At 41.3% G+C, this 13739-nt stretch overlaps 1 protein-coding gene across 4 annotated transcripts in view; it reads left to right on the top strand.

Moving 5' to 3' along the window:
* Positions 1-35: 35 nt before the first annotated feature.
* Fbxo15 (F-box protein 15) overlaps positions 36-13739 on the top strand; it is a 48515-nt gene continuing 34811 nt past the window's right edge. For 2 of the 4 annotated variants that reach the window (XM_057788952.1, XM_057788955.1), the window contains exons 1-5: positions 407-606; positions 4978-5088; positions 9599-9703; positions 11578-11820; positions 12594-12803. In XM_057788952.1, the coding sequence (XP_057644935.1) occupies positions 479-606; positions 4978-5088; positions 9599-9703; positions 11578-11820; positions 12594-12803 (797 nt within the window). In that variant the 5' untranslated portion in view covers positions 407-478. Of the gene's footprint in view, positions 175-199; positions 607-4977; positions 5089-9598; positions 9704-11577; positions 11821-12593; positions 12804-13739 lie in introns of those variants that run through there. The other 2 variants (XM_057788954.1, XM_057788953.1) reach the window with 2 other exon arrangements.

The raw sequence follows: 13739 nt of genomic DNA, 5'->3' as shown, positions 1-13739 counted from the left end.
AAAGCCGCAGTCCAGGAGGTACTCCCAGACGCCTCTGTGCGGATTCCTGTGCGTGTGCTCAGTGTCCTTATGGCAGGCAGAGACGGAGATGTTAATGACTACTTGTTTTCATCTGGAACGGGTTGTGAATTGAGTCTTCTCATGGCCTCTCTACATAGGACTGTCAACTGAGAAGTCCGTGTCATGGGTTTGCCATAATTATGAGAAAGGGACAATTTCAGCGTGTGCGTTTCCTCTCTAGAAATCAGCTGACAAACGTAGGTGAACAGGGCCACAGGCCAATGGTCCCGCGCTGTGACCGGCGAACCCTCACCGGCATAACGGGGGCGGCAAAGACGCCGACCCGGAAGCGCCCGGACGCCGTTCGGGACGCAAAGGCGGAGCTGTCCACGGGGAAACTCGACCCGCGTCCGCGCAAGGCTGGCCGCCGTCTTGCGCATGCGCGAGGGGCGGTGCCTCACTTCGGCATTGTGTCTCCATGGCGACCGGACGCGGCCAGATGCCGCGGTTGGGACGTTTCGGACCTCAGGCGCTGCGCGGGTCCCTGCACGGTGAGGGCTCTGCCCGGGACAGCGCGGGGGCGGCCGCGGGGCGCTCCGCGTACAGGTGATGCTCGGGGCACGTGGGTGGTTCTCCCTTCGGAATCCCGTCCCGCTGCTCTTTCCAGAATATTTTCATTGGTCCCATTCTGGCATGTGACTGCTGTTTCTTGTTTTAATTTTTTAACGCGGGAAACAGTAAGAACGACAAAAGGAAACCTCTCCATCCTGGAAACCTAGGGTACCTCAAGTTAGGACACAAGTAGACGTGCTTTCTAAGGAGGTAACAGGTATTACTAAGCCTTCCATCCGTTCATTGGTTTGTCCCGTGGTTAGGCTCTATGGTGACTTCCAACAGCTGGAATCCTGCGGCAGCGCACCTGTGAAGACAGGTGAAGACCTGCGTTTTATAGATTTCAAAATGAGAATCAGCTTTTTCTATGGCTCTGTAACATGGAGTAGAATGGATCCATCGAAACCCAGTGCTAAGGAGGTGTTTCTTGCCATCGGGACGGTCTCGAGGCTTTCCTCGGAGTTTCAAGAAGTTTTCTAGACGGCCACATCTTGTTATGCAGCCCTGTTGTAGTTTGCTGCGTTTCTAGTCAGTGTACGAGCCTGCACGATGACTGTTCCGTCCTCAAGGTTGGCTTTCTGTTTCTCTCAAGGAGTGCATCTAAGCCAAAGAATATTCCTCTCTCAGTGAGAGAGAGCAGTGTTAACACATGTGGGAAAGGCTCTGAAATCTTTATTCACCCAAATAAGTACCTTAGTTAACTTGCTTCCTTGTGGCCTGTTTCTAGCACTGTACCATCACTCCAGTTAGATCACTGGGGAGGGATGATACTAAGAATTTGCTTTTCTTCTGAGACAGGATCTCTCTATGTAGCCCTAGCTGTCCTGAAAGTCACTGAGAGCTGCCTGCCTCCACCTCCCAAGTGCTGGGATTAGAAGTGTGTGCCCCCATGCCTGGCAAGTATTTACATCTTGAGGATTTTCATTTTATTCCTAAGGCTTCTTGATGTATAGATGCAGCAGTTGAGTGCATGCTTCTAAAGCACCCAGGTATCCTTGTGTAGGCACAAATAACCTGCTAATGGGTTATGTCAACTACTTAGGTCCCTTGACCCCAACTCCAGGGCCCTGTCCTTTATCCTTCCTATGTCCCTATGTCTACCATTTCAGAAAGATGGTGTTGTTATAATAGTTCTTGAATGAGTTCTCAAGATGCTGGACAAATGAGGTTTGTGACAGGATGGTGACATTATTTGTAAAAAGATGAGAAAGACTGGCCTTTAAGCTGGAAGGTTGATGTTTAAGTTAAATTTTTTCTATTCCTCAATTTACTCTTTACATAGTGGTCTACATGGGTGGGCAGGAAGAATGTTGTCAGAGTCTTTGATTTCTTTTTAAGTTGGGTGAGCCTTCTGATAGATCCATTTAAATAAAGTACCTCTCATGATGGTGTGGGAACCTGCTCCCTCTCAACCTGTGAATTTGACTATGCTTTGAGAAGGCAGTTATTAGCCCTGTAATCCCAACACTCATGAGGCAGAAGCACCTGGATCTCCAAGTTCAAGATCAGCGTGGTCTACAGAGTGAGTTCCAGGACAGCCATGGCTACAAAGAGAATTAACATTTATAAATATTATGTACTCTAAGAAATACAACAGAATGCATGTCAAGTTTAGTTAATTTATATCTAGTCTGACTTATTTCACACTAACAAATACAATTTAAAATCACTTTTACAAATGTCTTGCACTTATTCTAAGCTCTCAGGAAAAATGTTCACTCGAGATTGTTTACTGCTAATCCATTGTCATTCTTTTCTCTGACCTTTTCTTTGTGTACTTGAAAGATGCTTCCAAACTAAACAGTGGGTTTGACATAGAGCTGCTTGAAGATATGTGTTCAGTTCACCGATTGTTTAGTGGACTGGCCCATTTAGAATGCCAAGTCAGTTTCAGGAAGAAATGATGATGTGCTTTTCAATCATGCCAAAATTAAATTGATAAATATTTGAAATGGTAAAAAGAACTCCAAAAGGGTGGTCAGGAGAATCTTGGGGATGTTCCTCTTCTAGCTTGGGACTACGATATTTTTTTTAATTATCTAGTTGGAGACTTGGTTGTCTTTTCTATGAAACGAGAGGAAGGGAGAAGGGATCTTTTTTGAGTTTTTTTTTTTTATTTTTTGTTTTTTTATTTTTTATTTTTTTGAGACAGGGTATGTCTGTATAGCTCAGGTTGTCCTGGAAACTAGCTCTTGTAGACCAAGCTGGCCTTGAACTCCCAGAGATCCGCCTGCCTCTGCCTTCCGAGTGCCAGGATTAAAGGATTGCACTGCCAGTGTTCAGCAAGGGGGTCTTTTTTAAAGGCAGATAGAAGAAAGCCATTAGAAAGGAGCCGCAGTGTTTTAAGAAAAGTCCTAAAAACCATGTCTGTAATAAACTACTCTTGCTTTTCTTATAAATATAGGATGCAGTAGGTTTTAAAGCATTTAATACATTCCTTTGTACAGAATATACCATTAAGATGTATCTGAAGAATAAACTGGTAAATAAGCTGTAGTAAATGCTTTAGTCAAAGACAGGCATATCTGTTTGGTATCAGATTAGGGAAAAGCCTTTGGTACCTTTTTCTTTTCTCAATAACTGGTGCCAAGAAGTACCTACCTGCCTAATCATTACTTAATTGTTTAGGGAGAGTGAACAGCTTGATTGTGAGGATGCCATAATACACATCAACTACAGTTTTTGCACACACACTCAGAAAAGAGATAACTGTTCATTTCATGAGATTTGCTCAGCAAGTGAATTTAGCCTTGGTGCTCTGAGCTGGACATTTTTTGGGAGAACTATGAGAGCACATTTTCTTGAGTTAAAGCATGTTTCTAATGGAATTCTGATTTTAAAAAGTGTGTTTAGATGTTAATCCAAATGTGTCTTGGGAACCAGGTTGATCCTGAAGGTGGTTAGGCATTGGTGAGTGAGAAATGGGTAATATGTACTCTATATTGTACCTTAAATAGCACACAGGGTATGGGGGTGTATCAGCAACTGATGTGTGTATGTTGTGCATTGCTCAAAGAAGTAGCTTCTAGGGATCTCCAAGAAAAATGAAATATTCACTAAGAGCACTCAGCGGGGCTACTTCCTAAAAATGGGATCTGTGGACTGTGACTTCCTGTTATTTCAGATCTCCTCCAGTCTGCTAGGAAGTATCAGTTGAGGACTTACCCAATTCAGACTTGTTTTAGGAACTTTGAAAGAGTATATTTATGTCATTACATCTGAAAAGCTGTTAATTATAAGATGCATTGTTTTATGTATCTCTAAAAAGATAGTCAATTAAAATATAATTTATTGACTAGAAGATGTTAAAATGTGGTAACCTTTAGGATAGAGGGATTTCTGTGCCTAACTAAAGATAGTTAAATCAAAGGTTAACTAGAGGATAGTCAATGCTATCCTTAGAAACTGCTTTGAAGATCAACAAAGTTGTAGGTTGCCTTGACAGATCTAGCTCACAGGTAGGAAGTTATGAAAAAATCTATGAATTCTACCTTCAGTAGGTTTCTGTTATATTATTGAAAATGGCCTCTCAATATATCTGTTTTAGATAGATTTAATTGTCTGCTTGGCACAGCCCAAAACCACCTGAGAAGGGAATCTCAGTTGGGAACTGCCCAGATCAGATTGGCCTCAGGGCATGGCTGTGAGTGACTGTGTTGATTGTTAATGATGGAGGAGGGCCAGCCCACTGTGGGCATCACCATCCACTGGGCACATGCGGTCCTGATTGTTAATGGATGGAGGAGGGCCAGCCCACTGTGGGCATCACCATCCACTGGTCACATGTGGTCCTGATTGTTAATGGATGGAGGAGGGCCAGCCCACTGTGGGCATCACCATCCACTGGGCACATGCGGTCCTGGGGTGTAGAAAGCCAGTTAATCTGAGCTTGTGAGTGAGCCCCCAGCATCAGTGCCCATGGGTTGTGCTTCTCAAGCTCCTCTAGGTTCCTGGTTGTACTGATGGACTATAGTCTGTAACGTGCCCTTTTCTCCTCTAAATTGTTTCCGGGTTAGAGCATTTGTAAAATGAACTAGGACAGCATGTTTCTCCTTTTCCCTTTGTTCCCCTACATCCATTTGGGGATGCCCCGGTGACGGGCTGGCCTTCTGTAATGAGCACCAGTACTGCATTGTAAAGTGCAGATTTTAGCTTTATTAACCTACCACACACTTGATTTGGACCCCTCCTTTCCATCCCCCTCCATTCTTTTCTCCCTTTCCCCCTCTTTATTTTCAGAGATGAAGTTTTGCATTGAATAATCTTTGGAGTCTATTGATCCTTCAGAATTTTGCAAAGGGGAGCAGATAACTCACTTCATTTGGTAATTATTATATAACTTGAGTTTCTCACTTTTACTTTCAGAAAGGGTTTTGGAGTTAAGTTTGCTAGAGGCTCACCTGTGGTGAGGCAGTATACCAGGCATGGCCAGCACAATGAGAAGTCCTCGTCCATCTGTTTTGTATCCCTGGACAGGTACGTAGCCTGCTTCTCATGGGGCAGTGGGCTTTAAGCATGGGGATTTTAGAGAAAATTGTAGTGCAGCATATACCAAGTTGCTATTTTGAGCTTTCTAAGAATAGGATTGTGTAGGAAGAATGTACAACACAGAGTTTGACATGAGTCATGAGCCTGTCACCATTATCCTTATTAGACTAGTTTTATGAAGCTAAACTTCTAAAGGTGACAAGTACACTGAATTTTCCTTCTGTTAAATTGTTCTTCTTAATTATTCACTTCTTGGTAGATAAGAACCAGTGGAAAGCCAAAAGAAGATCATGTTTTTTCTGAAGTTGTATAGCATATGGAATTTTTTTTTTTTTTTTTTTTTTTAGGTCAGTGGTTTGGAACTTTTTGTCACTGTGACCATTTATACTGTGACCATTGGAACCAAAATTCATTCAATCTTTTAAAAAAAATTGTGAACTGGTATTAACATGCCTATAGATGTGTATTGCAATACCATTGTGGGATACATTGATGTAATTATCATCCCTTGAAGCCCTGTAATGTTGGTATTTTCATGGAGAGACATTCAGGATACAAAGCCTGAAGACTCTGTGTATTGCAAAAGTAATTCACAATTGGACATTTAATACTGTATCATACTTGGTTCAGCCAACAGTACCATATTATTTATGTACATTTCAATGTACTTATTTTAGTATGTTTTTACACATAGAAGTCAAAAGAGATAATTAAAGACATCAGTTATGTTTAAGACCCTTTATTCTGGGAATTGGATCTGATGCTGTACCTGATTCTGGGGACACACAGTGAACCTTTACATGTATTTTCTAGAAGGCGATAGACTAGTGAGAGAGAGTTTTTTTTTTTTAAATGAAAAATTATAAATTGGAGTGCATGCTGTCAAGGAAATGAATGAATTCCATACTGTAGAATAATACAATCAGGTGGTAAGGAAAGGCTTTCTTGGGGAGGTGACTTTGAAGATGGAAAGTAAAAGTTGAGATTAAAGACCTTGGAGAAGAGGGTACCAGAGTGGGAACCCAGAGGTACAGAGACAGACTTACTTTAAGAGAGGTACCCGGGTAGCTAGTGTGATGGGAAAGGCATAGGCTCCCATGATCCTGGATAGAAGCTGGAGTTCTAAAATATCTTGTTTACATGCCTTGTCTCTCTATCAGGAAGAGGGATAGAGTGAGACAGGCAAGTTTGGAACATTTGGAGGTATAGCTGACATTATTCATAAGTAAAATAGATGTCCTTGTCCTTGTGAGGAGTAAACAGACTGTTAGCTCCGGCAGATGTGTGGATGAAGGTACTGCTGTGGAGATGAGTGGGTGATGCAGGAGAGAGTCCTGTTGATGACAAGGAGTTTGCAGAGACTCCACAGGTCCAGTGCTAGCTCTCCTGGATGTGATGGGGGATTTGGGGCAAGAAGAGAGAAACTTGTCTTATGAGGAAGCCCAGAGATACTGGACCATTGAGAAGCAACCAAGGATCCAGGAAAAACCTATGAGAGGGGAGGGCCAATCACTTATTTTTATGTTGTTTTGTGTTTTGTATTTATATTATGAAAAACAAAGAAGAGGAGGCATGGACATAGAGACAGTACGTCGAGATAAGCTGGTGTGTTTTCTTTTGTTGTTTATCTTCCCTAAAGCTCTGCAGCCAGTGGTTTTGCAGAGGTTGTGTAGCAGCTAGAGAAAGCTTGGGGAGAGCTGGGCTTGGGCCAGTAGGTATATATTAAGGTGAGACATTTTGGTCATGGTTCAAAGGCTGATGCGATGCTGGAGAAGAGGGAGGCCCGAATAGAAGACTGAAGCCTTTGAGGACGTGGTGGGATCCAGGGCCAAGGTGGTTTGATAGATGGAAGGAGCGTTCTCTGAAGAAGTGGGTGGGTAAGGGTGGGGATGATGAGTGCACACATACTGCAGTGGATTAGTTGTGTACAGTATGGGCAAAGACATGTTTGTAGTTCAGTCACTGTATTAGTTACTTGTCTGTTCTTTTGATAGAACACCATGTCTAAGGCAACTTACAGAGGAAAGTTAATTTTGTTTATGGCTCCAGAGAGTTAGAGTCCATGGAGCAGCCTGCTGAGATCTCACATCTTGAACTGCAGACACAAAGTAGAGAGGGGACCGGGTGTAGGGCAAGGCCTCTCCAAGTTTGCCTTTGGTGACACACTTCCTCCAGCAAGACCACACCTCATAAGCCCCTCTAAATAGCAATACCAACTGGATTGGACCAACCATTCAAATACCTAAGACTATGGGGTACAATTTCCCATTCAGACTATCCCCACAGTATTGAAAATGAACAAATACAAATCAGCTGAGTTTCTTAGGGAAGACCATTCGCTTAAAGCAGAACTTCTTGTCCCGATCTTTGTTTCTGTTCTGTCTCACTTACTTATGCCCTTTCTGTCTTTGTTATTCCTTATCTTCATTCCAGGGATTATGTGAATTAATTAGAATCCAATAAAAAGCAGCCCAACATGGGTGTAAACATTGGTTGGTCCAGCTTAGTGACAAAGTCATTAAGTAGTAAATATGAATGTATTATACAGGTCTTGTGTAGGTCACCAATGCTGCTGTGAGTTGGAGTAACAGCTCTGTCATGTCCAGAGAACGGCATTCCACAGAACTCTTCTGCATTCTCTTGTTCTTCCATTCTTTCCCTCTATCTTGCAGGATGTCCCCTGAGCCTTGGGAGGGATAAAGTTGTGTAGATATGTCTCAGTTATGGTTGAGCATTTATTCAAAGGACTTTGAACAGTGAAGGATAGATGGGATCAAGGTACATCTCCCCATGCTCAACTCTGGTGGCTACAAAGATGGAACTTACTCAATGCCTCACTTGCATGGGACTTTATTCAGTTAAATCCCTACAGTTACTCCATACCTTTCTGAAATGTCTTTATGATAAACTTAGTTTGAACTGTAATAATTTAAAAATATAGGCACAGACTTTTATAAAAAATTTAAAATATGAAAGGACATGCAGTGGCTAGTCCTGACGGTGACTGCCTTAGTACTTTTCTATTGCTGTGATGAAACACTGTGACAGAAGGAAAGACTTGATTTGACTTACGTGTTTGGAATCTTAGTCCATTGTAGAAAGCCAAGGCAGCAATTCAAACTGGTCTGGAACCTGATGCAGAGGCCGTGGGGGTTGCAAGGGTATGGGGTGTGGGAGGTTGGGGTGGTGGTGTTGCTTCCTGGATTGCTCCCTTGTCTTGCTCAGTTTTCTTTCTTATAGAACTCAGGACCATGCGTCCAGGGATGGTATTACCCACAACTGAGGTCCAACCCATTATGACCTCTCTATCAATCATTAATTAAGAAAATATTCTGCAGGCCTGCCTATATTACTGAAGCATTTTCTCAATTCAGGGCCCTTCCTCGGGTGATCCCCTTTGTGTCAAGTAGGCTTAACACTAGCCAGCATGGTACCAAAACTCCCCACCCCCAGTTTTGTTGTCTCTACCATTTCTCATTGAAGGTATCTAACACTGATTATGAATATTAAAGATTTCATGGGCAGGGCAGGGAAGATTTAACTAAGGTGAGGCTGCCTGTTCTTGCAGAAGCCTTGAAGAGTGGGTGCACTCACATGGTGACGTGGATCAAGTATGTGAAGAATTAGCTGCCTCTCTCCAAGGATCCACAGTTTTCTTTCTTAGTATTTTCAGGATTTTAGGACTAACATGTCTCTATGAAATGTTTGATTACTGAATTCTATTAATAAATAAAATTATTTTAATTATTAAAGTCACAAGTAGAGACTGACTAAACCATTTGAAGTTGGCCCCAAAGGGTTTTCTTAGTCCTTTATCGCTGTGTGTTTCTTCTTCCATCTCTTGCAACAGTCTTCAAAGCCCTGTTCCTTTGCCCTTCAGCTAAATGCTGATACAGATGCTCGGAGGCCCATTTCTGATTTCCTCATGCTGCTGGATTCTTGTGGTGTGTTTAGAATTCTGCAACTATGAAAGTAGAAGGAATCTCGATAATAAAGTATAACAATTCTTTTAGACATAAAGCCCTTCAGAAGACTATGAAGCCTGAAGTTTTCTTGAACTAGAGAGGAAGTATCCCTCTATGAGGACATTTAGCAGGCTGGTGAATGAGAACTTGAAATGCAGGTTTGGTGTGAACACAGTTAATGTTTCCAATTCTAGCAGCATTATTCATGGCGAGAATGTGTTTCCATCTTCTAGTTCCTGCATTTCAGCAGAGGATAACACCTTCATGATAGAGTCATTGAACCGATGTGGTTGACATACTGAAAAAATCAGTTCTCTATGTCTTATGCTCTCTTCATTGGTCTATGCAATGAGAACTATAATAACCAGAAAATTACAATCAAGAAATTAATCGAGGACGAGAGAAGAGTTTGCCTAATAAACAGATGAGTATGGTAGTAGCTCTCTCTTTAGAGATGCATAGCCAGTTGTATTCTGGGTAATTTGTAGATTCACTATCTGCAATTTTGTTTAATTTTCTTTCTCCTCTCTCAGAATGCCCTCTGAAGTCTTGCTGAATATATTTTCCTACTTGGATGCTGTGAGCTTGCTGGGCACTGGATGTGTGAACAGACGCTTTTATCATTTGGCCAGTGACAAGTAAGGGGAATACTATGTCTGTCTGTTCTGTGTGATAATAGAAGTCATGAAAATTAGTAGACAGCCATTTGCTAAAAATTAAAAGAATTAATTTTAATCCTATTTTAGACAATAATGTGTCTAATGCTACATGTAGTCATGTATTTCCAAACATTTGCATTTCTGAGTATCAGGCTATTCTTTGTGTATACTGAAGATAAAGCCTATTCCTCTTATTCATTCACAGAGCTTTTCATCTAGTTCTTGGGCAGATGGTGTGCTCTCTACTGGCGGTCATACAGACCATAGAAAAACAAGTGTGGGGGGACTGTTAAATTGATATAGCTTTTCCTCCAATATCTACCAGTCAAATGTACTTGATACATGGAAAGAGTGAGAGAGGGGAAGAGAGAGAGAGACAGCATGTGGAGGCTTGGGAACCAGGGAGACTCCTCAGTTAGACTCTTGGGCATCTATGAATAAAGAGGAGTCACTGCTTCTATTTTTCTTTGTGAGCTTGGCCTGTACCTAGAATTTCCTCTTGTACAGAGAGAGATGGAGTGCCCCTAATATCTACTGAGCATTTTGTACCCACTTTTTGGCTTTTTAGGGTTCTCTCTTACTCAGCATCAAAGACCATGCAAATATTGACTCCATATAGACCCTGCAGGAATGTAGTTGTTCGATGTGGAAGGTAAAGGTGTGGGGAATGACAGAAAGGGTGCAGGGTTTTCTATTCTGGAGCATGGCAGGCAGGGAACATTCTCTATGGTGGTTCTCAGACTCTAGTTCATGCAAGAAGATGCACAGTCACCTGGGAAAATGTAAGACTTTGGGTTCCTAACTCTGCATCTGTGAAGATTATGGCTCAGTGCTTTGAATTGTGATTTAGTGGTTTGGAATCCATATTTTTACAGTTTCTTCAGATCATAGTAATGAATAATCTAGTTCTGAAATGACTAGTCTAATATATCTTTGATGCTTTGGTGTTTGCCTTTTAAGTGAGGAAACATAGTAAACCCTCTGTTCTCACTAAGGTTGTCCTCCACACTTCTCACTCTGCCCGGGAACATGTACCTGCTCTAATTGAGGAGGGAGGTTCTTGTCTTTTCATTTAAAAAGATACAAGAAATTCTTATGCGAGAGGATACATGTTTTATCTACATCAACTACTAGATGGCATTTGACAATAATTTTGTAATGAATATAGATAATTTTTGAATCATTAAAATGTGTGTGTATTCATGCATATTTGAATATACCAGTCTTGGCTGCAATTATATAATCTGTTGTACAGTGGGGGTGAAAACAGCAGCTACCTCATGTATTTATTGGGAGGAGTAGATGAGTTAATGTGTGTGAATTACTTAAGTAACAATTGACATGTGTGCTCAGGAAAGCTTAACAAACACTTAATAAAGTTATATTTTAATTACTTTCACTATTTTTTTTTGAAATTGGGGCAGGCATGTTCATTGTTAAAATTTAAAGATAGGAAGCAGAATGAATATAGACTATGCTTACTCATTATTTTGCATGTGTGTACAGAGCTTACACACATACATATCCACAGTAAGACCAGACTCACTCTTATGTATACTTGTGACTTTCCTGTCATCTAGCAGAAAGACAACATTTGATGATCCCAAGTAACATGGAATTCTTAATTTAAACTTGACTCTGGAAATAGGATTTTCCCTTTTTTATGTGCTTTTGGGGATAGTGGATCTAAAACATGTCATTTCAGACTATGGTCCACTGTATGTAGACAGGCAAATTCTTCATTGAATTGGTCTATTTGAAAATTAAAAGTTATTGTGCATCTCTAATGTAATATATTGTTACAGGTACTCTATAGTCCCTCCACATTGCTATACTTTATCCCTTTCTTCCAGTCTTATTTGGAGAAGAATTTACTCAGCTGCATTTGCATCCAAAAGATCCCACTGGAAAGTTCATTCAGTGGAGGAGACAGCCATGTCTGTGAGCTTACTGTCAGTTGAGGATAAAGAAGGCGGATACTGGAAGAAAGAGTATATTACAAAGCAAATCTCATCTGTGAAAGAAGCACTAACCCAAATTGCCAAACCTGTTAACTCCTACACAGGTCTTCCTACGAAATTCAAAGAGGTCCTCAGGTGTGTAGGCTGCTCTTGGATGCTTCACTGGCTCCTGGACAGAACCACGGGATCGTCCAGGTTCTAACCCAGTGTTGTCATATCCAGGTGTTTTAGACATACAGTGGATGTGCAAGGTTCTTACTTAGTTTGCAGGCTGAAAGATTGAAACTAGGGCCTTGCATGTGCTGGGGAAGTGGATACCATGAACTACACTCCTAGACTAGGACCTTATGTGTGCTGGGGAAGTGGATACCACGAACTATACTCCTAGACTAGGACCTTATGTGTGCTGGGGAAGTGGATACCACGAACTATACTCCTAGACTAGGACCTTATGTGTGCTGGGGAAGTGGATACCATGAACTACACTCCTAGACTAGGACCTTATGTGTGCTGGGGAAGTGGATACCTTGAGCTACATTCCTAGACTAGGTGAGCAGTTTATATTAGAGGGTGCTATCTCTGATTTTGTGTGTGTGTGTAAAATTTATGAGACATTTTGATATTGGCTTACGTTTTTATAAACAGAAGAAATAGCCTCATGATATTGAGTAGGTGTTGAAGATGCCCTTCCATTGTCTGAACTGCTAGTCATGGAACAGGGATTATTTGCTGGAGGAAAGAAAGGTTCAGAAGGTGCTGTGGGTGAAATATGTCAGAAGTGTGCCAAGGATTTTGACTTTTGTCTTTAAGGAAGTAGATATTATGGAAATATATATAAAGTATGTGTGTGTTTGTTGATGCAGAGTTCTTTCTTTGAAAGCACTTTGAGCTTTCTTTTCTTTCTCTAGAGTATTTGGCCTACGTTTTGTAATTATATTAAGAGAGAAAAGTGGAAAAGAACACATCATGCAACATGTTGATGTTTCCTTCAATGATACATCTGTCACTGTTGTGTGGTATGGCAAAAACTGGCCGAAGCTTGCCATGTTGTCCACCCTGGATTTGTGTGGTATGATGCCAGTTTTTGCAGATCGGCGTAAAACCTTCGACCCATATGGGTAAGTACTAATTCATCAGCACATTGACAAGGACTCCTGGTACCTAAATATTGGCATTTCTTTGTAATCAAAAAATACCACTCATGTATTTTCATTCACTTGTGTGTCAGAGGCCTTCCTGCCATTCTGCATTGCTATGAACAGAAGATACTGGGCTTGTCACATTAGGTCTAAATTAAAATTTCTTGAATCTTATAATAGTAAAAATTATGGTCTAGTTCTAAATAGTTTTATTATTTTATAGTTTGTTAGAAAATGTGTGACTTTTCTGCATTTTCACTTTTAATTGTTTTAACAATATAAGATTAGCTTATTCTTCAGTAATTATATACTAATTTTGTTTAAGTACTTTATAAATACAATTATCACTTATTTTGTGTGATTTTTCTCTCGAATTTACTAGATATGTGACCATGTGTACCTGACTCCACCTCTGTTTTCTCACCCGTACATTGATATGATGCTGATGGCTGTTAGGTGAAGATCAAGAGACTTAGTTGTGAAGTCCGTAGGTCCGACTGTGGGATGGCTTTGTGCTGAGCGCTCATGCACTAGAAGGCTCACTCCTGATTCTCACAGCACATGCCACCTCCATAGTGACCATGGTCTTGTAGAACTGGACTCTGGAGCTGTAGATCTTTATGTCCCCAGCAGGCTAACAATTTCTATATCAGACCTGTTGCAGCGTGTAGTAGTGATGCCTTCTCCGTGGTTGGGCTGCTGCCTGTCCCACTTCTTTGACTCTGCAGCAGTGTCTTCTATGGTGATTTTTCTTACCGTCTTTGCTTACTGTAGTTCTTATGGCTCCCTCTCATCTCTGTCCCTATGAGAAGAGACGTGAATATCATGGTTTCCCTGCAGTGGGCCTGCTGTTGGCTCCTTTGTAGTGCCAACTCTGTGGCTGCTTAGTGATCATACTCAGACCTCTCCTTGCTG

The sequence above is a fragment of the Chionomys nivalis genome, chromosome 14 (assembly GCF_950005125.1).
Source record: "Chionomys nivalis chromosome 14, mChiNiv1.1, whole genome shotgun sequence".
Lineage (NCBI taxonomy): Eukaryota > Metazoa > Chordata > Mammalia > Rodentia > Cricetidae > Chionomys > Chionomys nivalis.
The sequence above is the reverse complement of the archived record's forward strand: the minus strand, read 5'-3'. Positions and strand labels throughout refer to the sequence as shown.